The sequence below is a fragment of the Camelus bactrianus genome, chromosome 1 (assembly GCF_048773025.1).
Source record: "Camelus bactrianus isolate YW-2024 breed Bactrian camel chromosome 1, ASM4877302v1, whole genome shotgun sequence".
In the NCBI taxonomy this organism is placed as follows: domain Eukaryota; kingdom Metazoa; phylum Chordata; class Mammalia; order Artiodactyla; family Camelidae; genus Camelus; species Camelus bactrianus.
In genome coordinates this window covers 41,446,894-41,471,703 of record NC_133539.1, presented here as the reverse complement: position 1 = coordinate 41,471,703, position 24,810 = coordinate 41,446,894, and the positions used below count along the sequence as shown (strand labels likewise).

The following is a 24,810-nucleotide window of genomic DNA, read 5'->3' as shown; positions in this document are numbered from 1 at the left end:
CAGAAATGTGTGTGTATGTGAAGCTTAGTGGGAGAAAATAATTAAGGTTTGCTTTGAATACACTGATAGATCTTTTAAGGTGGCCCAAAGGGTCCCCATCTGCCCTCTGACGCTTCATTGCATCCCTTTGCCCCATCACCTCCCAGCCACACTGACCTTCCTTAGGGTCTCTAATGCATCAATTACTTCTGCCCTCAGCACCTCTGCTCCTGCGCTTCTGACTGTGTGAGAATGCTGTTCCCACCCTCTGTCCTCACTTCGTGTGCACACTGATACTTTGGTTGATTCCTGCTCATCCTTTGGACTTGTTGCCTCCTTGGGTCGTAGCAATTTGGGAGCTATGGAAGGTCCAGGCATCTCGGCAGCGAACCCTGGGTTTTCACTCTAGTCTTCCCTTGTGTCAGTTTCCTGCTACCAGTAAGCTGTCTTGCCCCATAGTCTTTATCTTTTTCTCAGCTTTGTAGTTTCTGTTACCCACCAGTTTACTATCTCAACTTCAACTTACTTTGGTCCCTCATTATGTCCCCTGGCCTCTCTTCTTCTGCTTCCCTTACAACTTAAGTTAATTCATCCCACACCAGGCAATGGTGTGACCATGATGACTAGAATTATTCACATCTTCAGTATTTAAAGAGTAACCTCCCATGAATAATATTTGGAATACTCAAAGGGCAAACTCATTTCTTCATTTTGTAGTTTAGAATTTGGAATAGAGAGGGGACAATTCACCTCGGCTCCTAAGTTATAAATAACAAGGAAAAGAAAAAAAAAAAAACCCTAATTTTGTCACATAAAAAAAGAGTTATGAGGAAGGCTTCTTTCCTATTTCTGCAATTTTAAGTCAAGAAGATTTTTTCCCCCTGAATAGTTTATTTGGGTAGATTTTCCTAACATTTTATAAATGTTATAAAATTCTATTTTACATACCTAGTCTTAAGCTTGAGTCACATCCACCATACAGGCTTGGAAATTTTAATAATGTCAGATCACTAAGCAATGATACCAAGCCATCTTGGCTTTTTTCCCCTCACCTAGAAAAGTTCAAGTGCTATATTAGTCACAAAACATCAGAGAAGTTAATAATGAGATATATATACATAAGAGATATGACCAGAAATTTCAGTATCCTTTCCATATTGAAAAACATTTTAGGCATTCAAAAATGTCTAATTCTGTTTGAATTTTAGTTCATTGAGAAAGAAGCAATGACAAATATTATTAAAATAGCAATAAATCCCAAGTCACCATAGATAGCTATTTATTTACATAGTCAGAAGAACCTAAGTCATTTGGTTCACAGGGCGAAAGTTTGTATCAAATTTCACTTTAATTTTAGGTGTAAATAATAGTAAAATTAACCCTTCCAGAAGTGGTTAATTCTCTGGTGAACAAATACTCACAGAATTAGTATAGTCTAAAATATTCTTAAACCTGGAATGACTAGAGATTGAGCAGACATCTGGGTAATTTACCCTGCATAGTAATCATCGCTAAGAATATCAATGACCATTGTACTGCTCTGCAGAAAGCTTATTTCTTGCTTTACGGAGAAATTGGAGTTACACTATTTTAAAAAAATTATTGTAACATGATGAGCGGTCTTGTCCTCATTAATGACTAAGGAGAAATCCCAGAGTTTAAAATTATTAATTTTGTTATGCAACATATGTTTATTTAGTGGTAGTGATAAAATAATATAGCTCATTTTTTGGATGTTCACAATCTAGTGTCCTCAAGCAAGAGTAATATTCATTATCTTAAAAATTAACATAATAACAAAGAAAGAGATTCACCAATATAGAGAACAAACTAGTGGTTACCAGTGGGGAGAGGGAGGAGGGAAGGGCAATGTAGGGGTAGTGGATTAAGAGGTACAAACTATTACGTATAGGAGAAGCTACAGGGATATATTGTACAACATGGGGAATGCAGCCAATATTTTATAATAACTATAAATGGAGCATACACTTTAAAAATTATAAATCACTATGTTGTACACCTGTAACTTATTTAATGTACATCAACTATATTTCAGTTAAAAAAAACTTTAAAAAAAATGGAAAAGTTTGTCAGTCTGTTAAAAAGTTAAACATCAAAGTTACCATGTTGCCCAGCTATTTTCTACATAGTTATTTCCCAAGAAAAATAAAAACATATGTCCACACAAAGACTTGTAGCCTTATTCATAGTGGCAGCATTATTCCTAGTAACCCAACCTGGAAACAATTCAAATATCCATCAGCTGAAGAAATGGATAAACAAATGTGATCCATAAAATGAAATGCTACCAGCAATTAAAAGGAATGAACAATACAACACGGATGGATGCATCTCATAAACATTATGCTAAGTGAAAGAAGCCAGACAAAAGATTACAAAGGATTGCATTTATATTAAATTACCAGAAAAGCAAAAAGCAGGCCAGTGGTTGGGTGCAGCTAAGGATGGGAGAAGTTATTGACTATAATGGATACAGGGAAATGTTTTAGAGTGATGAAAATTGTGGGGGACTCAAATTCTAGAAGATTGCCAAATACAGTATACATTTAAACTGTATACTTACAGTAGGTGAATTTTATGGTGTGTGATTATGCCTCATAAAAGCTCTTAAAAATTATATGCAATGGTAACACACATTCTTTCCATATGCCTATGAGAATATCTACCCTCTATTTCAAATTTGAGGTACATTTTGGAAGTCATGTGAAAAATAAATATTATCTGGAAATTATTAGGATAGTGTTTTTATACACAAGTTGATTTTCTGAATTATTTTCCTGCATTTTAATAGGAAGAGTATTTTGTCTAGATGAGATATTAGAGACATCCTTGAATGTGAGACTGAGAATGAATTTGACTTCTCCAGTTCATTCTACAGAGGAGGAAAATGAGCCTTGGAGAAGAAGGTGACCTAGGTCAAACACAGAAAGGCAGCGTTGATACCAGAACCCCTTCAGTTTCTTCCACAACATATTGAAGTGTGATGCCCCACTATGGGGTTGTTAGCAGGCTGTCCTTCCTAGAGCCTCCTCAGTCTCACGGCCCCCACGTTAAGACATGATGCCACCTGATCGCACCCTCATGATGGTTTAGTCATTTTCCTCTAGCCCATGGAAGGCTTTCAATGCCGTGAGATCTTAAAATAAGCAGCTGCATATCATCAGCACGGGGTATTTATTAACTGGACAAATTACAAACAGTTCCTGAAGATTCCAAGTGTCTAAACAGTGATGGCGGATGAAACAGTTTGTCCCAGCTCCATCTCGTGTTTTTATTTGTGGGACTTAGCATAAATGAATGGATGCCAGAAAGATGTCAGAAAGTTTTGTTACTGTTCAATGGCTTCTTACAAGATGGCAAATTTTTCATTTTTACAAAAAGTGTCACTAATCTGCTCCATCAAGCAATGTTTCAACAAGAGATACATAATCTTGTACGTGCAGGATTTCTAATACTGCTGCTAGAAGTTGTGCATTTTCTGCTTTGTTCTAGAAAGAAGCTCTTTGATTAAATTCAGCTTCTACTTGGACAGTGGAATTCACGTGTGTCCATATTAGAGTTATTAAGAGACAAAAAGAATAAGAAATATTGGTCCTGATGGAAAAATTGACCAAACGCAATGATATTAATCAGCTTGAATGACAGCTTTTTTGGTTTTTGATACTTGATCATTTTGAGATTGCAGGATAAGCAGTTTTTTTCCCTTATGACACAGGTTTAAGTTTATCTGGTTTCTTCTTAGTGAAAATCATTCATAGACATAGAAAGTCAATATTGTTGTCAAAGTGACTCACTTGTACCTGATGTTCCATTTGCTGGGAGTGAGCGGAAAGATTATCAGGGAACTTGAGTATCAGTGACCAGTTCTTAGCCTTCCAGTGGAGATGAAATCATCACATAGTTCTGTCTGTATTTACCACTGAACATTTATGTAAGTCTTATAATTAGGTGTCTTTCGTAAATCAGAGAGTTTATAGTTTGGTTTACCTGGTAAATAGCATAATGTATATTCTTGGAAAGAAAAAAATATGTGTATATCTATACACATATGTATGTATATATGTACATATATTTATTTTCCTTTGTTCTTAGATAAAATTTTATTAAAGTATAATGAACATTTTTTTAAAAAAATCAGTAAATCAAGATATTGATACCCTGTGAAGCACCAGAAGATGTAAAAATGTTGGTTTTTATCATTATCTGAATACTACTCAGTGAAAATAACAACAAAAACTATTGATACATGCAACACAACTGATAAATCTCCAAAGAATTACATTGAGTGCAAGAAGCCTTACATGAAACAGCACATATTGCATGATTCTATTTAATTGAAGTCTAGAACAGGCAGAACTAATCTACAGTGGTAGTAAAGATCAGAACAATGGTTGTTTCTAGGAGGATGGAGTGGGAATGGACTGTCAAAAGATGTGAGGAAACTTTCTGAGTTGACGGTAGTATTCTAAATCTTGATACAGGTTTGGGTTTATATAGATGGCATTTGAAAAAAATCAGCAATGTATAGTTAAGATTTATGTATTTCATTTATATGTAAATTTTATCTCAGAAGAAAAATATAAATATTGAACTCTACTTAATAATATGCATACTGAAGTGTTTAGGAGTGAAGAATACTAAAGTGCAACCTACTTTGAAATTCATTGAAAAACTAGATGGATTGATGGATGGATAAAAGGATGGTGAAATGAAAAAATACGCATTAGAACAAATATAGTATAATATTGATCATTGACTCTTAGTGGTGTCTCTATGTGGGTGCACTGCACAATTCTTACAACTTTTCTTACGTTTGAAATTTTTAATAATAGAAGCAAAGATGAGTTAACATTTTAAGCCTCTAAATATTGGTTAGATTTAAAGACACATAATTGGTGCTATAAGTCAGAGAAATTTTACTAGCAGTTAAGAACATTTTACTGTTTTCCTAACGTTTAATGTTTTGTGTCTCCAACAATTATAATTCTAGAAAACTATAATTCAGAGTTCTTTCAAAGATCAAAACCTATGTAAAATTTTCATGACAGGAAATTTAACAGGGCTGTGGGTGAGGTCCTTTTTCTTTCACACTGTATTGCATATCTGTAAATTGCTTTCAAAAGACATTGGGCCCATTAATTTTCGTTTTGATGCAAAGAGTGATGGTTCTCGAACTTGAGTATGCATTAGAATAACCCAAACAGCTTGTTGAAATACAGGTTACTGCCCTACCCTCAAGTTTCTGAGTCAGGAAGTCTGGAGTGGGGCCTGAGAATGTGTATTTATAACAAGTTCCCAGGTGATCCCTGATGATGTAATTGGGGGGACCCCTCTTTAAGAACCCTGGCATGGAACCTATCTTCCCTTCTATTAGGAGGGCCTACTGTTACCATTCCTTACTTTAAACAGCAAGACAATGTAAGCAAATCACCTCTAGGATTTTCATGAAAATCAAGCAGAAAAAGAAAAGAGAAAGGACCTGAATTTTGTTAAATCCCTTAGCCTGTTTGATTTCTTCTTTTTCTTTACATGTATTGAAAAATAATAATTACTAAGAATCTACCAGTTGTCTAAAGCAGTACGAAAAAGTATTACAAAATAGATTTTGAGATCTACTTTCTTATCTGCATTTGACATAGCCTCATGGCATAAAACCTATTTCTGTGACTAGTTAAACAAACTTAAAGGGACCCTTTTTTAAATATATCCCTTCTTTTTTTTCTTCACATTTAGGGCTGGCCTCATGGATATATATGACTTGCGCAGTCACACAAGGCCCTCTCTTTATTTTGCTTTATGTTTAAATTGAAGTATAGTCAGTTTACAATGTTGTGTCAATTTCTGGTGTACTGCACAATGCTTCAGTCATACATATACATACATATGTTCGTTTTCCTATTCTTTTTCCTTTGAGGTTATATATCCTTTCATCCCCCTTCCATGAGACCTAGAGCCCCTTGACCGTAGCTGTATTGTGCAAATTGTTCTAATCATGCTGCACTGAAATAGTTGACTTATTCATCTGCCTAGTTTACTAGAATCCACAATCTTTGTGATCAGACAGGTCATATTTGAATTGGTATCACTAATGCCTAGGACCTTGTAGTGAATGAATGGATAAAATGAAAAGCAGTTGAGAAAAGAAATCCTTATTCCTCAAATTCCCCAAAGTCATAGATTTCATTTTGATTTTTTAGTTGTTTGAAGTGAACCATGGCACCGCCCCTCTTCCCTTATAGTAAATACAGTGTTATTGATTGCATGTGACTGCCCCTCCCACCCACCCCCTGGAAAAAAACCCAGCATACTCCAGACTTTAAAGACTAATTTGGGGAGAATTAGATCAAGGGAGTGTATGCAAGTGACAACTGTATATGTCTTGGGATGAAAGTATTCTGAAGGATGAGAAGCTGTTGACTTAGGAGGCAGTCTAGCAGAAAGTAATTTTCCTGTTTGGCTGTTGGTTGGGTTATAAAGCAGGTAGTGAAGTTTTTGCCCTTTTGGTAAAACTGTTAGCCCCGCCAACTGGTGCTGAAATGTCAACATTGGCAGGTCCAGTCTGTCTCATTCAGTCATCCAAAGTCACCAGACGGTGAAGTACTGGCCCGAGGAATCAGGACACTGGGAATTCTGACCAAGGTGGAAACTGGTTGTTTTGGCTGACATGGAACTCACTTATACAAACAGCTGGGCAAACAGATATAAAGGGCCCCCGGAGGAAGAGAACATTTTTCTACTCAGATTTTTGGCAAAATGGCATTTCTTTAATTCAATAGCAAATATCCTCTGTGAATTTGATGACCATGATGTCCTCATAAAAAGTTAACTAGTTGACTCCTGGCAAGTTGTAGCTCTATGAGAATTGTCCGGTGTGTCTTATGAGGGGAGCTCTCCAGGTGAGCGGGACCTTTTATTTCCTAAACTCTGGGAGCACATGCTGCATGTGGGAACATGTCCTGCAGCCAGCAGACTGGCCACAAGTCACTGAAGAGGGGACAGGCTATTCTGCTTGAGCTGAAGCAGAGGTCACGGGAGGCTCTGGTTTGAGCTTCCTGCTAACACTGATCATGTATGCGTAAAGTCAAACTGAGTTTTATCTAAAGTCACCCATTCTCTGCCTTTGGCAACTGTCTGCGTGGATTATGGGATTTTAACCACAACTCTTTCTGTACTTTTTTTTTTAAATGCCATTTTTCCTTAGATTTAAATGATCTTGGAAGTGGGGAAGGTGTAGCTCCGTGGTAGAGTATGTGCTTCGAATGCACAAGGTCCTGGGTTCAATCTCCAGTACCTCTGTTTTAAAAAAAAAAAAATTGATTTTTAAATAAATAAATAAACCTAATTACCTCCCTCCTAAAACAAACTAAAAGAATCTTTCTTTATATATATGTAAATTATTTTAATTAGGATTTTTTCAGATTTTTCAGATATTCCCTTACATATTCTTTTATTTATTATGTGTTTTCTTATATTATAAGACACACAAGACGGGATGTCTTCTGTTCACCTCTAAAGCTGTGTGCTATTAATTCATGATTTCCTGAATACTCAGAATCTCTTTTCCTCTACTGTTCTTATTTAGATCCCTGATTCATCACCTGAATTGTGTATTTTTGGTGAAGTAATTACATTTGTAATGTAGGGAGCACAATGGCCAAAGTGTTTGTAGCTGAGTCCCTATCCTCCTTACACCAGGCAACCTGCCACCCAAAGCCCCTCATCACCAGTGACAGCAGAATCGGAAGGCAGGGAAGCTAGAAATCAAAGGCATGGAAGCAGGAAGGCAGGGTGGGTGCAAGCAGCGAGAGGCGTATGGGAAGAGAATAGAGAGTTTCAGTCTAGTTACTCGTATCAAATTGCCCATTATTATAAGTAGCAATTATTTTTGTGTGGTCTTGGTGAACGTGGTTGCTATATAGAGCCATAAATAAAAGATGGTGTGAATGGGGCCATTTAGAGTTTTGCAATGTGCAACTTAACTGTCAGTGGGATCCCTGTTTCTGGAAGACACATTGTAGAGCTGCTTGTGTTTACTACAGACTAGCTCTTTGCAAGTTCTCAGAAATTGTCTATTGGGCCTTGGTGAAGGGTTGGGAAGAGAGTGATAGAGGATCTGTGGGATTTTGAGGAAAAATTCCGAATCTGGAGATCCAGAGAGCCAGGGTACCATGAGCCATATGGGATTGATAGTTAGAATATAAGAATTTGAAATTTTAAAAGGATTTTGTCTAGTATTATTCTGTGAGTGTTTTTAATTATAATTCTGCATACACACCACCACCACCACCACCACCACCATCATCACCAAAGCAATTTAATTCCTTCCACCTATCTTGTCTGGCAAGCCATCGTGCGCTGCAGGATGGGCCTGGACTTTCCTTATCTCCGTAACCACCTTGCACAGACTTTCCTTCTGGTGGAAGTTCGTTCACGCATCTTGCCATTACAGCATTTGCAGAAGTAGTTTTTATAATACCCAATATTATTTGATTAATAGCAACATTTAGTCTTCATTCTAAAAATAGTTAATGGAAGCTGCCAGGCTTTTCTTATTATGGAAAATTTCTAGTTGTATCACTGGCTTTCAGGTGGTGGTTTCTGTGGTTGTTATTGATAAGAAAAAACCATGTTATAGACTATTGACTATACATCTCTGTGGAAGGATCAGGAACAACTGAAGATAACTGTCAAATTGCCTTGGTCACTCCCTTTACCCTAAGGCCATCACAGGAAAATAAATGAAATTCCATGTGAGTTTCTTTCTACTTCTAATGCCTTTCCTTGAATCATGGTACCAGGCCAGGGGGAGTCATTTGCACCCCACTATGTTACATGATATCTTTTTGAGTCCCTAAGGATTAAACTGAATGTTAAGTTATTGACAAGCCCTATGTTAAAATTATAGTTTGTATAACTTAGCATTACAGTTCGACTAAATACAGTCTGTGCCATTGGCTATGGTTTCTTTCTTTCTTTCTTTCTTTTTCTTTTGGAAACTTTTGAATGTGTTGTCAGATAGTCACTACCCTGCTTCATACGTAAACTTCAGGTGTGGCATCTTAATAGCTCCTTATTGGGGTGCTCTGATCATAAAAGCATTGAATTGTTTCCACTTGCAAGCCAACTGTCCAAGAAGAACATGGAATACACTTGAAACTTAGAATTTTCAGTTCTTGGGGCATAATAATGCCTGAAAAGGACTTACTGATTTTATATATGTACCATTTGGTGAGTGGTAAATAATATTAGGCACTATTAAAACTACTTTTACCAGTGCTGTAATGGCAAGATGCTTGAATGACCTTCCATCAGAAGGAGAGTCTGTATAAGGTGGTTACAGAGATGAGGAAGATTTGGCTCATTCCACAGTGGCATGATGGCATGCCAGGGAGATTCAACTGTGTTGAAATGCTGTTCTGTTCTGTTTTGTTGCTGAATCAGATCCCATTGTATGGGTAAGCCATAATTTGTTTATCCATTCAACTGTTGATGGACATTTGGGTTGTTTCCAGTTTGGTGCTGCTTTGAATATCTGCATACAAGTCTTTGCATAGACTTATATTTTCATTTCTCCTGATTAAATACCTAGGAATGAAACTGATGGCTTATTTGGTGATTGACCAATAGTTTTCACAAGTGGTGAAACCTTATGAAACTTTTAACATTTACACTCAAAATGTATGAGAGCTCCAGTTGCTCTAAATTCTGCCTAACACTTGTTACTGGCTGTCTTTTAAATGTTAGCCATTCTTATGTGTATGGTATCTCACTGTGGTTTTAACTTGTATTTGCCTGAAGGCTAAGGATGTTAGCCTGAAGTTGGTAAACTATGACTGGGTGACCAAATCCAGCCAACTGCCCATTTTTATAAATATAGTTTGATTGGAACACAGACACATCCATTTGTTTACATAATGTCTATCGCTACTCTTGTATTGCAATGGCAGAGTTGAGCAGCTATGGTAGACAATATCTACCCTGCAAGGTCAGAAATATTTACTGTTTGACTTCTTCCAGAAAACATCTGACAACCTGAGGTTGAGCATCTTTCCGTATGCTTATTGGCCATCATGTATCTCCTTTGGTGTGGGATCCATTCAAATCTTTTGCCCTTTATTCTTAAATGTTTTGTTTTCTTATTGAGTAGAAAGAATTCTTTTAAATATTCTGGCTACAAGTCCTTTAATAGGTAAATGTATTGCAATATTTTCTGCCAATCTAGTCTTTTCCTTGTTAGTCCTTTTACAGCTTAAAACTAAAATTTGATCAAAATCTAATATATCAGTTTTTAAACCTATGCTTGTGTTCAGATATGTTATATCTGAACTGGTGGAAACTGATTTAATTATTTTTATGTCTTAGAAAATTTGATCTGATATAACAAAATAAGTGACTGAACAAATACAGAGGTTTGCAATGTAAATATAATGTGTGTAAAAAAAAGAAACATACTGTGGGTAAGAATAGGGTTTATTCTTTGATCCTGAAACAGCTGAGTCATTATTTTATTGACATAACAATTAAAGCTATGCTTTTAATTAATATCTTATGAAAATAATTGCTGATCTGATTATTCCCAAACTTGCTACTTAGTGTTTTACAACACTGAGTGCTTATGAGGGAAGTCAATCATTGCTACTACACTAATAGATATTTTTCAGTTTTAGAAGAGAGATTTAGCATTTTGCAGTTTTTCCCTTGAAGTGATTTTATCAACTTGATCAACTTCATATCAGCAATTTAGACCGCATTCTGAAATATTTAGGAAAGTATTAAGACAACCTTAAGAGAGATTAGACATGGGAGAATTCCTCCTACTGAGTGAGTTGTAATGGTTACTCCTTTGTCGCAGATCAGCCACTGGATGTCCAGGGTAGTTCACCTGGGTTAGCTAAGTGCCATGCGGTTGGGCCATGTTTCTTTGCAGAGTTGTACTGAAACGGACCACAGCCACTCAGAATTCTGGGCTCAGCATTAAATGTCAGCCCCACACCTGTGCCTACAGCAATACAGCCTGCCTCCTCTGGTTGATCTGGAAGGTTCTGTGAACTTGCAGTGCTCTACCTTTTGTCTGATTTTTTCTCATCTCCCTGCCCTCCTAGCTGTTTTTAATGCCACAGGGCATGCATTTTCTTTTACAAATTAAAAGGGGATTAATTCTAATTTTGTTTTGAAAGGCATTTTTTTTCTTTTAGAATTTCACAATACCCTTTGAAATATTTAGAGACACCCTAGTGTGTTGTAAACAGAGGATTAGAAACAACTGTCGTAGATCCAAAGTTCTGCTTTGCCAGCGTGCATTTTTTTTTTCTCAGCCATTCTAGTATTGCTTTCCTGAAACATTCACATTCTTCATTTTCTCTCCTCTTGATGCTTCGTTTCTCATATACGGCACAATAAAATGTCCTTCCATCACTCTTCTCTGCACTCCTGCGCTTTCCTCCGTGATCTATATGCTGCTTTACTTATGAATGTTTTCCTAGTTGAGTTTGTATCATGTTGTATTTTTTTTATTATTATCTGTACCTTAAGTCATTCATCTGAGGTCCTCATACTAACTGTTGAAAAGTAACTGTCACTGCATGACTAGGTTTCCTAACCATTCAGCCAGAATTACTCAGAGTGAAGCTAAACTTATCAAAGGTGAAAAATTATTATAGAATGCATTGATACATACTCTAAAATATTGGGGAAGTTGTTTAAAAATGTATAATTGAATATGGGTACAGGCACTCATTTCAAGGGACACAAACTTATTCGGATGAAAAGGACAAAAATTGCATAGCCATTTTGCTGGGCTCTGAAAGGGTCAATAGAAAGTAATAACTGAGTGAGCAAAGGCGTGTAGAGGGAATCCATGCTGGGTGACAACGTGAGCACAGGTGTAGGGCCAGGGCCTCGTATGCACTGCAGACTGGGAGGAGGTTTATACTGGCCAAAGAGACACGAGATGTGTTGGGAAGTAATGAGAAGTCACATGTGGTGAGATAATGAAGGGATCTGAGTTCCAGCTCCAATAAGGAAATGGGAGGATGGTCTCAAAATACTATTCAATTTGTGATACTGTTTTGAGAAAAGATTTGTTTGTGTGCATCTTTCTCTTTCAGGACTTTTTCAAGTTTAGCTCCAGAAAGTAGTATGAATTGGAGTTTTGGAGAAAGTAGGTCAGATGAATGCCAGTTTATTCCAAAATTTCCATGATGTTGATATCTTCATTGACATAAATTATTAGCAAAAAGGAGAAGGACTGGAGTCATGAAAATTCCCGGCAGAGGAAGTGAGAACGCTTCCACCAACAAAATGGTTAGAAATTCTGTTTCCAGCCTTCCTTTTCCTCAGTTGGTGCAGCCATCCTTTCTGCTTTCCAGGAGGAGAAATAATGTGGTACCTCAGGCCACAATCCATGAGCAAAGGTCTAATGTGATGGTGCTGTGACTCTTGGCTCTTAGTCCAACTGGAGAGCAGCCTAAATACACAAAGATTCCTAATCTCTTCTTCCCAACATTGTGTTAGAAATGGGACAGTTGTGTTTTGATTTATTGTGAGATCTGATAAATTTCTACGGTAGCAGAAGATGTGTTTGACTTGTATTTGTTCTGTTTCATTGAGCAGAATGGGTAACTTGAGTTAATCTGGGCACATAACCAAGAAGAAGAACACTGCCTCAGCCAAAATATGTGTTATGTCTGAAGTATAAATCACCTCATCAAAATCTAATGAAGTTAGGGCAAAACATTAGCAGTTAGCATCACTTTGGGCATTTTAGTTGAGGGGTTGGCCACTCCTTACTCTACTGGGTCATGACAAAGTTCTCAGTAAAAATGAGAGCAGGAGGTCCAGTCTAGGGAGAACCTAAGATCCAGTTTTGACCGTGCACGTAAAGTGTAGAGTGCCAGAGGTGTGGCTGCCCTCAATTTTTTCCTTTGTGCTATAAGAGAATTGGACTAGATGAGTTGGGGATGAGTCTTGCTCGGGTTTCGGAAAAGCCACTCAGTATCCCTGAGTTTCAATTCTGCCACAAGTATGGGAATGGCCATCAGAGACCCAAAAAGGACGTAGAAATTTCATCAAATTCTTGGGAAGTACAAAGTACTATGTCCACACCTGGAAATGGTAGTACTGGCTGTGGACGTAAGAGAGTAGTTCCCACAGTCTGATATCCAACACCAGGCTGTTTTTATTTTTTCGAAGACCTAATGGAATCATTCTATGTAGCTGTATTGAGGTGGTCCAGGATGACTTTTGACTGAAATAGTACAAATTTAGTGTGATGACTTTTGGAAGTCCATGCTGTTCAGGGGGGCTGACTGGTATGCAGTCTCTGATAAATGAGAAATAGAATGTGAATTATTAAGTTAGTAAATACAATCTTCCTAATAGGTAAAATTTTTTAAAAATATGAAATCCCTGTGAAATAAAGAAAGAAAATAATTGAGGTCCATGATTTCTTATCTAAAACTCTTGAGGCCAGACACATTTTAGAATTCAGAAAATCCTTGAATTTTTGAAATGTACTAGGATGCCTAGACCATGTATTAAGTAACTGCTTCAGTGGAGTCTTGATCAGCACCCCTTAATTAACACTTAGATATTCCTACAATTAAATATGTGCATCAGTTACACTGACTATTCAGTGAGATTAAAGAAAGACTAAATGAACTCATTACAGTTCAGATTGAAGTGTTTTTTTTTTAATTGAAGTATAGTTGGTGCCACAATGTGCCAATTTCTGGTGTACAGCACAATGTCCTGGTCATGCATATATATACATATATTTGTTTTCATATTCTTTTTCATTGAAGGTTATTACAAGGTATTGAATATAGTTCCCTACGCTATACAGAAGAATTTTGTTATTCATCTATTTTTATATATAGTGGTTAACATTTGCAAATCTCAAATTCTCAAATTTATCTCCTTCCACCCACTTCCCCCCAGTAACTAGTAAACAGATTAAGTTTTGTTGCCAAATTAGTTTGACATGAATGTACAAAAACTTTACAAAGCTTTTTTGGATTTCTGAACTGTGGCTAAAGTGTTATTGATGGACCTGATTAAGTAACCAATTATTGAGAAATTACTATGTGCCAGCTTTAAGATAGTGCCATTTGCACTAGCCTTTCTAAACAACCTGTCAAAATAGACATTGTTATCCATTACCCATAATTTACAAATCAGGAAACAAGGCTCAAACCCAGTTTCGTGAGTAGCCAGAGGTACACTTGTAAGTCAGTGGCAGGGTTGCAGTTTGAACCCAGCTCCTTCTGGCCCCAAGGACAAAGACAGTGTTGTTTCCTTATTGCTTGGTCAAGACCTTTGGTTGGTATGATTGTCTGCCCCTGTTGCCTACATTGTTAAAAAACAATAATAATGCCTTGAAAATGTAGGGTTTCTCCCCTTCCTCTGCAGCCTCTTCGGGAAGGTTCACCCAATGATCATGTATAAAGTAATGATGCCCAGGTGGATCTGTACCCCCTTCCTGAGCATTACACTTAGGTTGTCGACTTCCTGTTGGCATTTCCATGTAGTTGTCTCACCAATCCAGCAAACTCCAAGTAGAAGTAAGCATCTTTCTTCTCAACCCTTCTCCTTTCAGAAGTCCCTATTCTACCATCTCAATTACCCCTAAGCCAAAACCTAACCACTTCCCTCCCTTTCCAACTCTGTTAATCACTAAGTCCTGGGAGGGTGCAGCTGGAGACCACTGTTGAGGAGGCTGGGGCTTTTCAAACTGCAGTAATTCAACTTACTAGTAAGAAATTTCAGATCCTTTTACCATTCCCAGACAGTGTGTATAAAATGAAGGTTCTGAACAATTGTGGACAGCCAAAATAGTCTTAAATCCCATTTACCTCTCAATAATAAACCTACCAAATATAAAACCCTAAAGTTTTACTTTATACTCTAGAGTGCTTTATATGTTATTAAGTCTATTTTCTTCGATCTCAAAATCTCCTGTATTTTAGCATGTAGGTGGATGTGTTGTGATATTGAGTAGCTCAATAACATGTTTTCCAATAACAGTGCCTCTAGGAACTGACCTTTGCTCCAAATTTTTCTTGGGGCTTGAAAGAGGTGAAGTAACAGCCACCTATTTTTTCGTTCCCATCTTTAGGTAAAAAGCCAAACCTGAAAGTCCACATCAACACCACAAGTGACTCCATCTTCTTGAAGTTCCTGCGTCCAAGTCCTAATGTGAAACTGGAAGGTTTTCTCCTGGGATATGGCAGCAATTTATCACCAAACCAGTACTTCCCTCTTCCTGCAGAAGGGAAATACACCGAGGCCGTAGTCGGTAAGATGTCTGGGTTTCAGGCATGGGAAGAAGAAGTAAAAGGTAATGAGTAACACTTGATATGTAATCTTAAAGGCAAATACCATTTCTTCTACGTCATCAGCTGAACCAAATACCAGAATTACAAATCATCTTCATAATTGTAACCCGTAGCAGAACTCTTTACATCAAAAAATATGTAATGCATACTCTGTATCTACTGCAGAAATCAATAACTTCATTGGTATTATAGCTACAATCCCTGACTACATAACTAAAATTGCATAGAGGAAAAATTAGCCAAAATACCTGGGCTTAAATTTCTGTAACATAGCTTGTTTATGGGGATTAATTTTCCTCCCTGCTGTGTCTTTACTTTCTTCTGGTGAAAAATATCAACTATAGCTTTCTGGATGTCTCTTCATTAAGAAGCTGCCTTTCAAAAGGAAAAAAAATGGAATACACTTAAAATTTTTAGAGTTTTTTAGATGAAATGGTTAAAGCTTTTGTAGGTATTATAAAATTTTACATTTCCTTAAAAAATGTTTTTAACTGCATCAAAATATAATTTAAGGATGTGGCACCTTCAGACCTTCTCCAGAAAAATTATTTGCAAATAAAAGGTTTTTTAACAGGGTATTTCTTAAAAAGGGATCATTTATTTTGAACTCTGTCAAAGGTTTCCTGACCTAAGATAAGATTTATATTTTGCCCCACTGCTAGGATTATTGCTTAAAAACCTTCCTACGACCTTCCAGAGTTTAATCCTGCACCTTGAACTACTGTAGGACCGATGTGACTTTCCTGCATATATGGAGGGGATGTTGAAGGTGAATCCAGATTGTCCTGCAGCCCTTGTTTCCTCTTAAAGAAGTCTCTGTTTTACTTTAAAATTAGGGAAGAGAGTAGCATTATGAATTATAAGTCTCTAGATTAGACTTGACATAAGATAAGCACTTTAAAGCAAACACACTACCTTTTGTTGCCCCCCAAAATATGAGAATTGTTTGCACTTTGACAAATGTAACAGCACTAACCTTAACCATATAAACCATAAAGAATTTGAATATTTGCAAATATTCCCCCACCATGTTCACTGTTAACTATAAAAAGTGACCAGAAGCTATATACGTACCCACACCACAAATAGAAGCAGATCTACTGTTCCTTTACTTAGTGAGCATTAGAAGTTATATATTAATGATCATGTTTTCTCCTTGATTATGTAGATTGAGAATTTAAGGAATAGTAAACTTCCTTTCCTTATGAGGTAGAAGGCATTCAGTCTTAAAAGTGATAGAAAGATTGCTCATGAAAACTGTGCAGAAAGCTAAAGAAGATTTCTAGCACAAATATACCGACCTTTCACTAGTTCAGTGATGAGGGATGATCAAAGGACTAGGTACCCTTTCATTTATTAACAGCTGTTTTCATCCCTTCTAACTTTTTATTCTGAAAAAAATTCAAACACATAAGGAGAGAGAAACCTATAATGACCCTCACGCCTCATCGTGCAACTTGGACACATATCACTGTTTTGCTACCTCGTTCCATGTTCATCATACATGCTATTTGGGGGGGGTATTTTAAAGCATAACTAGATATCATATTTGTCAAATCTGTGAACACTTCGGTATGCATCTCTGACAGGTAAGAAATATTTTAAATAATGCCTTGCCTTTATCACATTATAACAATAATTCCATTATATTGTTTTATACCTAGTCCATACTTAAATTTCTCTGGTGATTTTTAAAAATGTCTTCTTAGAGTTGTCTCTTTTTGGAATCAGGATCCTACAAGGTCTATATGTTGCATTTGGTTGTTATATCTCATAAGCCTCTTACTTTGTAACGGTCCTCTCTCCTTGCCCCTTTTAAATGTCTTTGATTTGCTGGAGTAATTGGATTATGAGTCTTGGTCTACATTCTATATTTAACTGGTTACTTTCATGTATTTTTGAACTGACTCCTCTATCCCTGTATTTCCTATGAAAGACATTTAGATTTGGAGGCTGTATTAGATTTGGAGTCAGCTTTTGAGGGGGGGTGCATAATATTTTATAGGTGGTACTGTGGATTTCCTAACAACTCACCAAAGAGATGCATAATGGCTGGTGTCATACTTAGTGATATTAAGGCTGGTTGGTGTGTTTAGGTGGCCTCAGCCTGATCCTTCCATTGTAAAATTCATCATCAAATTTGTCCTTAATGGTTTTAGCATCTAGCAATGATCATTGCCCATGTCTATTCTTCTACACATGAGTTGTAAAATGGCAGTTTTACATTCTAGATAGAATCCACCATTCCTGCTGCATTTTTTAGCTGAAATCCTACATTAAAGAAGAATTTTATTTACTCTTTTACTTTCCTTATATATGTTTTGAGAAAGACAGGAAAAATTCTCATTGTAATAAATTGCTGCCTTGGAAACCTGCAGTGGTGACCAATGATATTGTTGTTTGTTTTATATGTTTTATAATCAGTAAGAATGCATTGGGTTTTTTGCATTGGTTTTTAGATATTTAATTGTTTTTAATCAATGTGTCAGTTATCCACCCTTATGATTCTTCCCACTGTCTGGCTTGAATATGGTTGGTTGTTTAACCTTGGTTCACTATTAAACTGTGAACTTCTTAAAGTCAAAGTTTATGCCTTATTCTTTGGTTATTCATAGCAGAATGACCTATGTTGAGTAGATAGGCAGTAAATATTTGTGGCGCTGAATTGAATTGAGTCAAGTCTGTGTATAATATTCAGGCTGGAAGAGGCCATGAGAGATCGCTGAATCTAGGCCCTTGTCATCAGGTTAGTATATACCTAAACCATCCAAGCCATATAAAACAGATCATTTGTATCTTAAAGGCCTCTAAGCACAAAGATTCCCAAATTTCTCCTGGAAGGCTATTCCTAGTAGCATTTTTAGAATTCTTACCTTATCCTATAGATCAGTATGTTCCTTTTATTTATCTCCTTTCTCTTCCAGTCTTCTAGTGGAAGCAGACAAAAACATTCCTCTTAGAAATTTCCTCTTCCATCTTTCTTTATGCCAAGGAATTTGTGTGCTTCTACTTTTATTACTTCAAAATAGACTTGCATTTCCAAATTAAACTGTTATTCTTTGGTTGCTTAAATTGACTATTTACAGTCTTTCTTAATGGTATGGGTGTATTAATGGCTCTTAAATGATTAAGTAGCTGTCTGTTAGTTTTCTATTGCTATTCTAACAAATTACCACCAACTTGGTGGCTTAAGATATCACAGATATGCTATCTTACAGTTCTGTATGTCAGAACCCCAGAGTGGGTCTCTCTAGGCTAAAGTCAAGGCTGTGGGCAGAGTGCATTCCCTTTTGGAGGCTCTGAGGGGAGAATCTGTTTCCCTGCTTTTTGCAGGTTACAGAGGTGCTCACATTGCTCTGCTTCAAATCCAAAAAATAATACAAATGAGCATATATACAAAACAGACTCACAGACACAGGGAACAAACGTGTGGTTACCAAAGGGGAAAGGGAAGGGGGTAGGGGACTAAGAGATACAAACTGCTATGTATCAAATAGATGAGCAACAAGGCTATATTGTGCAGCACAGGGAATTATAGCTATTATTTTGTAATAACTTTTAACGAAGTATAATCAGTAAAATGCTGAATCACTATACTGTATACCTGAAACTAATATAATATTATAAATCAACTATACTTCAATGAAAAAAAAAATCCAATACCACTGGGCCAAGCACTGCTCACACCACATTGCTCTGGTGTCTTCTGCTTTCCTCCTCCACTTCTAAGGATCCTTGTGATTATATTCAGCCCACCTGGGTAATCCAGGCTGCTGCCTGTATTTTAAAGAAAGGGGATCAACAATCTTAATTGTATCTGCAACCTTAATTCTCCTTTGTCATGTCACCTAACATCTTCACAGAGGAAGATGATTAGGTTAAATCTGGAGATGAGGATGTGGGCAATCTTTGAGGTCCATGGTTCTGCCTGGTACAAACTGTGTGTTTGAAGTTTGTGTCTCTAATCTATTCCCTTTCTGCCACCAATTTACTATGTGGTCATTCTTAATTCTGCTCATCTGTAAAACAGTAACAAAGTCTATTTTTCACAGATGAGCTGTGGGCGTGTTAGTGAATTCATAAAGTGATGAGTTGAAATCCCTTGGGTGCAAGGTGCTGCACAAGAGCAAAGAATTCTTTTTTTTTTTTTTTTTTGTGGGAAAAAAGCATCACTTACAAGCTCTCCTCTTTAAAGGAAGATAGATAGTAGTGTTTGTTCAGCGGCGCCAAACTATACCCAGACATTGTAACTTTCATTTTTGAAACAAATACTAAGTGCCACTTTGACTCGTTCCACTTGTTTTGATGTATTTAAAAGATCCCACCATTGAAATGAGAAGCTGTTAATCATTCAGAAATACTCAAGTTAACATTTAGAGATATGTGGACTTACACTCCTACTAAATAATCATTTATAAGCATTTCTACATTTATTTTAATATCTATCTGATGTCTGTCTATCTGTCTATCTATCTATTTTAGTACTGACAGAGGCTTTTTCAAAAGTCACATTCTGGTCTTAAATGTAAAACTAAAAAACATAAAATATTCCCTTTTGCTATTTTGGAAGTTAAGATTCATATGAGATTTCCATAAAAATTTTGCTTCTGTAAGATCATGTAAGATTTTTATAGATTAATTGGAGGAGTAGAAAAAAAATAGTATTTTCCCAGGTGACTATCATTAACTATTAACAGCCACAAGAGTCCCACAATGATGTGTTAAAACACGAGCCACGTTATCTGCTAGATTCCCATACCCTTCTTTACCCACATCATGAATATTCTCATTTCTGGTTTAAACATCCAGTTTTTCCTTTATTGATTTTATGTTCAGCTGTTGGTAATTTTGCAAATGTCCAATAAAGTAAAACATGAGAATTTTTTAACATTGAACCTTTATAGACTCATACTTTATAATGTTCTCTTGACAGCTGAAAAGACTTTAATCAATGTCACCTGGGAAGGAAAAAGTTCCAGTCCATCAATTTTGTCGAGCAAGTTAAGGAGCTATTTTAGTATCCTTAAGACAAGAAAAGCTTAAATTGAAAAAAAAAATCATATGTATTTATCACTGCCAGGAATTCTGATGAAAGAATTTGTCTTCCAACCAGGTGATAGGACTCCAGAGGGGTTTTAGAGGGCAAATTTCTTTACTCCGGTGTTCTCACAGCTGCTAACCCTTACATTCACTGCCTTAAATAGCGTGTTTCTCACCCCCAGCCGTGGATCTCTCAGTCACTCACCCTGCGCCATCCTGCCTAGAGCCTCTCAGACTGATTCCTGCACTAGGGACGAGGGGGGCATAATACCACCAGCCCTGTAGATGCTCCGCCCTGGAGAGAGCCAGGGCTAGAATGTGAACATCTGCATTCTAGGAAAGGTCGTCCTCTGCCTGGAGAGGCAGCGTGACGTGGGGAAAGAATATGTATTTTGGGAGTCCGACAGCTAGGTTCAAATTCAACACTACTTACTGTGGGGTAGTTCTGGGTAAGTCATTTAACTTTTCTCAGTTTCTTTTTTTTAATTTGTAAAATAAATAATCTTTCAGGAGTGTTGTGAAGACTGTAGATAATTTAGATAAGACTAATGTAAACCCTAGCAGAGTAGGTATGTTTTATAAGTTAGGTTAGTTGGTATAACAAATTGAGTGGTGTTGGATAATTTACCTAACCTTTCTGAGCTTTGTTTGTTTCAGTTGCTAATAATGAATGAACTAAATCACTACTAAAGTTCTGGTCAGCTCTAAGATTTTAGCGCCTAGATTTAAAAACTTTTGTCTAAGTGATAGTCCTATGGTTTTATTTGTTTGTTTGTTTGGAGGATGCGGTGGTCAGTAAAACTGTAGAGGGAGGAGATTGTTTTAGCAGAGCTGTCAGTTACTGAAAAGAAGTAACCATAACCATATTCATTTCTCTACCGCAACTAACAAATGTTTTCTTGGAAGGGCCAACTCCCAAAGCAGATCAAGAAACAAGAGGCAAAATGTAGGGCTGTGATGCAGCAGCCTTGGCCCCCACACAACTGTTTTCCATTGACATGATCATCTTGCAGTCATTAAGGGGAATTCCTGTTTGGTACAATTGGCTGAATAGAGTAGGCGGGTACCTCTTAAGAGTTTCACAGCTGTGGCCTCCAAAGGAGAAGGTGAATCCTCGATACAGCTGGAAGGGTCTGTCATCCCCAGATTTCACTTTTCTAATCTTTTACTCTAATAAAGCAACTTTTTAGCAAGAACATAGAAAGAATTTTGACCTCTCCTACTAAATATAGCTCAAAATAAGAGCCTGACACTTTCCTTTACTTAACTGGTGGTAGTTTTATTTTATCAAGTTCAGGTCAAAATTTAATCATTAGTTTCCTATTGTGAGGTTTCTTGCTTTTATTTCACTGGGGAAAATTAATTAGAAATTTTTTGAATAAAATTTATTTACAGTGATTCAGATATGAATGTCAATTACCTGCTTATAAATTTTATGCAATTTATATTTCTATAGGTTAACACCCCTTACAAGTTTGACCCTCAATTTTTACATCTGTACAGAGAGCAAGAGAAAATTCACACTTTTCTCTCATCGTTGCAACCCCTTAGAGCTTCTGCTGTCCTTCTCTTTGTCATAAAATGTCTGAGCATGTGCTGTTCATTTTTATGCAAGTGGGATGAAATACAGAATAGCAGAGATTGCTACTGTTTATTACATTGAAGGATAAATATTACCTAATGGCAAAAAAGAAGTGAATATTTTATTGTGGTATGTACCACAAGGAAGGTGATGGATTCATTGAAGAAAAACATCTGGAGGTTGAAAATAACTGAAGGAACTATATAAGGAATTATGCTGAAAAATACCTAGTGAAAAGGAGCAGGATAAACTAATAGGAGGAAAAGATACAGTGTCAGTCATTGAAACCAGCTCATTCCCGCTCCTCCCTGGCAGGATCCTTAAAGAGTTAGCAAGAGGCTGTGAGCAGAGAAAGTAAAATAGCAGCCTGCAGTGAGTACACGGTGGCCCCAAAATGCAGGTGAGAGATGGCAGTTACGCAGGGGTAGGTGGTATAATTAGTGCCCTTCTACACGTAGGGAAGCTGAACTTCTGCAAGGTTACGCAAACTTCCTAGAGTTACTCAGCTAGCAAGCAGCACTAGGGTTTGAACCCAGAAAGTCTGGCTCTAGAACCTGAGCTCTGAACACTGTTCTCTACTGCCTCTCAAAACGTAGGAAATTTTTTCTCTTCTCTTACAATAGAAAGTACACGTAAGCCTTTGATTTGTTGCTTCTGTAATGTCCTTTAAACAGTGAACAGGAAAAAAGGGGCCATGTATCATGGAAGGAGCCATTGGCTGCCTAACTCATTAAGGCTTTTTTAAAAAATTATTTTTTATTGAAATGTAGCTGATTTACAATGTTAGTTTTAGGTGTACAGCAAAGTGATTCAGTCTTATATATATATACACATACACATATATATATACACATACACACATATATATACACATATATATATATACACATACACATATATATACACACACATATATGTACACATACACATATATGTACACATACACATATATGTACACATACACACATATGTACACATACACACATGTACACACACATGTACACACACATGTACACACACATGTACACACACATGTACACACACGTGTACACACACGTGTACACACACACATATATACACACACATATATACACACACATATATACACACACATATATACACACACACATATATATACACACACATATATATACACACACACATATATATACACACACACATATATATACACATATATATACACATACACATATATATACACTTACACACATATATATACACATACACACATATATATACACATACACACATATATATACACATACATATATATACACATACACACATATATATACACATACACACATATATATACACATACATATATACACACATACATATATATATACACATACATACATATATATATATATTTAGGTTCTTTTCCATTACAGGTTATTACAAGATTTTGAGTATAGTTCCCTGTGCCATATAGTAGGTCCTTGTTTATATGTTTTATATATAGTAGTGTGTATCTGTTAATCCTTCATTAAGGTTTAAATGAGTTAAAATATGAACAGCATTTCCTGTGTCCCCAAAACTTGTTCTCTTCTGCCCGTTCCATGACCACCACCATCTCTCTTTATTATGAGCTGTCCATCTGCTAAGCCCTACCAGAAGGCCACATCTGGCCAAAGCAGTCAACATTTATGTCTCTCTCCATACGTATCCTAGAGGCTGAGAATTTTCTTTTACCATCATTCTTCATAAATTGTTATTTATAAATTGCATCTTGTCTGTTCCTACACTCCACCCAAATAGAAAACTCCTGGGAGCTAAGAACTCTAGAAGCCTTAGATATTTTTTTTTCACCTCTAATATTGTCAAAAGTTAGAAGCATGGTAAATGAATGAATCAGTGAGAGGCAAGGGAGAGACCCAGGATGTCTGAAAACAGCTTTGGTCACATTGAAGATGGATTTTTCTCTTTGGTTTAAAACTATTTTCAAAATGTCATCTAATTCTAACTTAGTTCTTTCTCTGGAAATGCTTTTACCACTGGGGAGTATTTGGCTTTAAATCTTCAAGATTAATCCAGATTTTTCATTTAAAAAAACAGGAGTCTCAAATCACTTGATTTTTCTTCACTGCAGAATTGAGCAGAACTTGAATAAGCTTCAAAGGGGATTTTTTAAAAAAAGAAATTGGCCTAGTGGGTACCAATTTCTTAATAAATTGTATGCCATCTCTTAAACAATTCTCCATGAGTTTATACCAGAGAGGCTTGTTTGATAATAGATGCCCATTTCACCTGTCTTGATAAAAATAATCTTTTTAAAGTTCTACTTTTTTTCTATTGGATTCAACTGTAATGTTTTCATGGTCTTCCTGTCCTGACCAAACAATAGATAAACTTGGAGACAGTTTGTCTTTTCTTGGAACAACAATAAAAGAAACTCACAATATTCCAATATAAAGTACAATTTTTTCAAGTGTATTGCACAATGCATGGAGCCCAAAATCTAACTTTTAAAATGTATTCTTAATTATAAGGGTTCCCCAGAGAGCTGATGGCCCTTTTGTCATGGGTCAAAAGTGTACCTCTTCCCAGACTGATTGCGAGAGGCTTGCTGTTGAGAAGGGGTCTTAAATGGAAAAACAGTTGCCAATAGAAGGATAAGTTGGAGGGTGGTCTGGAGTAGATATCAGATAATATTAAGACTTTACAGTTTTCTTTTTTCTTAGGAATACAACTCAGAACCAAGGACAACAATCAGATCTTAGTTTCCTAACTACCCACATATTATTTCCTTAAACATTTTACTTCCCTGGACCCTTGACACTCTTGGCCACGTACTGATCCCTCCTGAAGGGTTATGCCATGAAGGCCAAT

General features: G+C 36.6%; 1 protein-coding gene across 50 annotated transcripts in view; it reads left to right on the top strand.

Moving 5' to 3' along the window:
• ABI3BP (ABI family member 3 binding protein) overlaps nt 1–24,810 on the top strand; it is a 241,123-nt gene that overhangs the window by 46,039 nt on the left and 170,274 nt on the right. For all 50 annotated transcript variants that reach the window (XM_074362316.1, XM_074362227.1, XM_074362217.1 and 47 more), the window contains exon 2: nt 15,116–15,295. In XM_074362316.1, the coding sequence (XP_074218417.1) occupies nt 15,116–15,295 (180 nt within the window). The remainder of the gene's footprint in view (nt 1–15,115; nt 15,296–24,810) is intronic.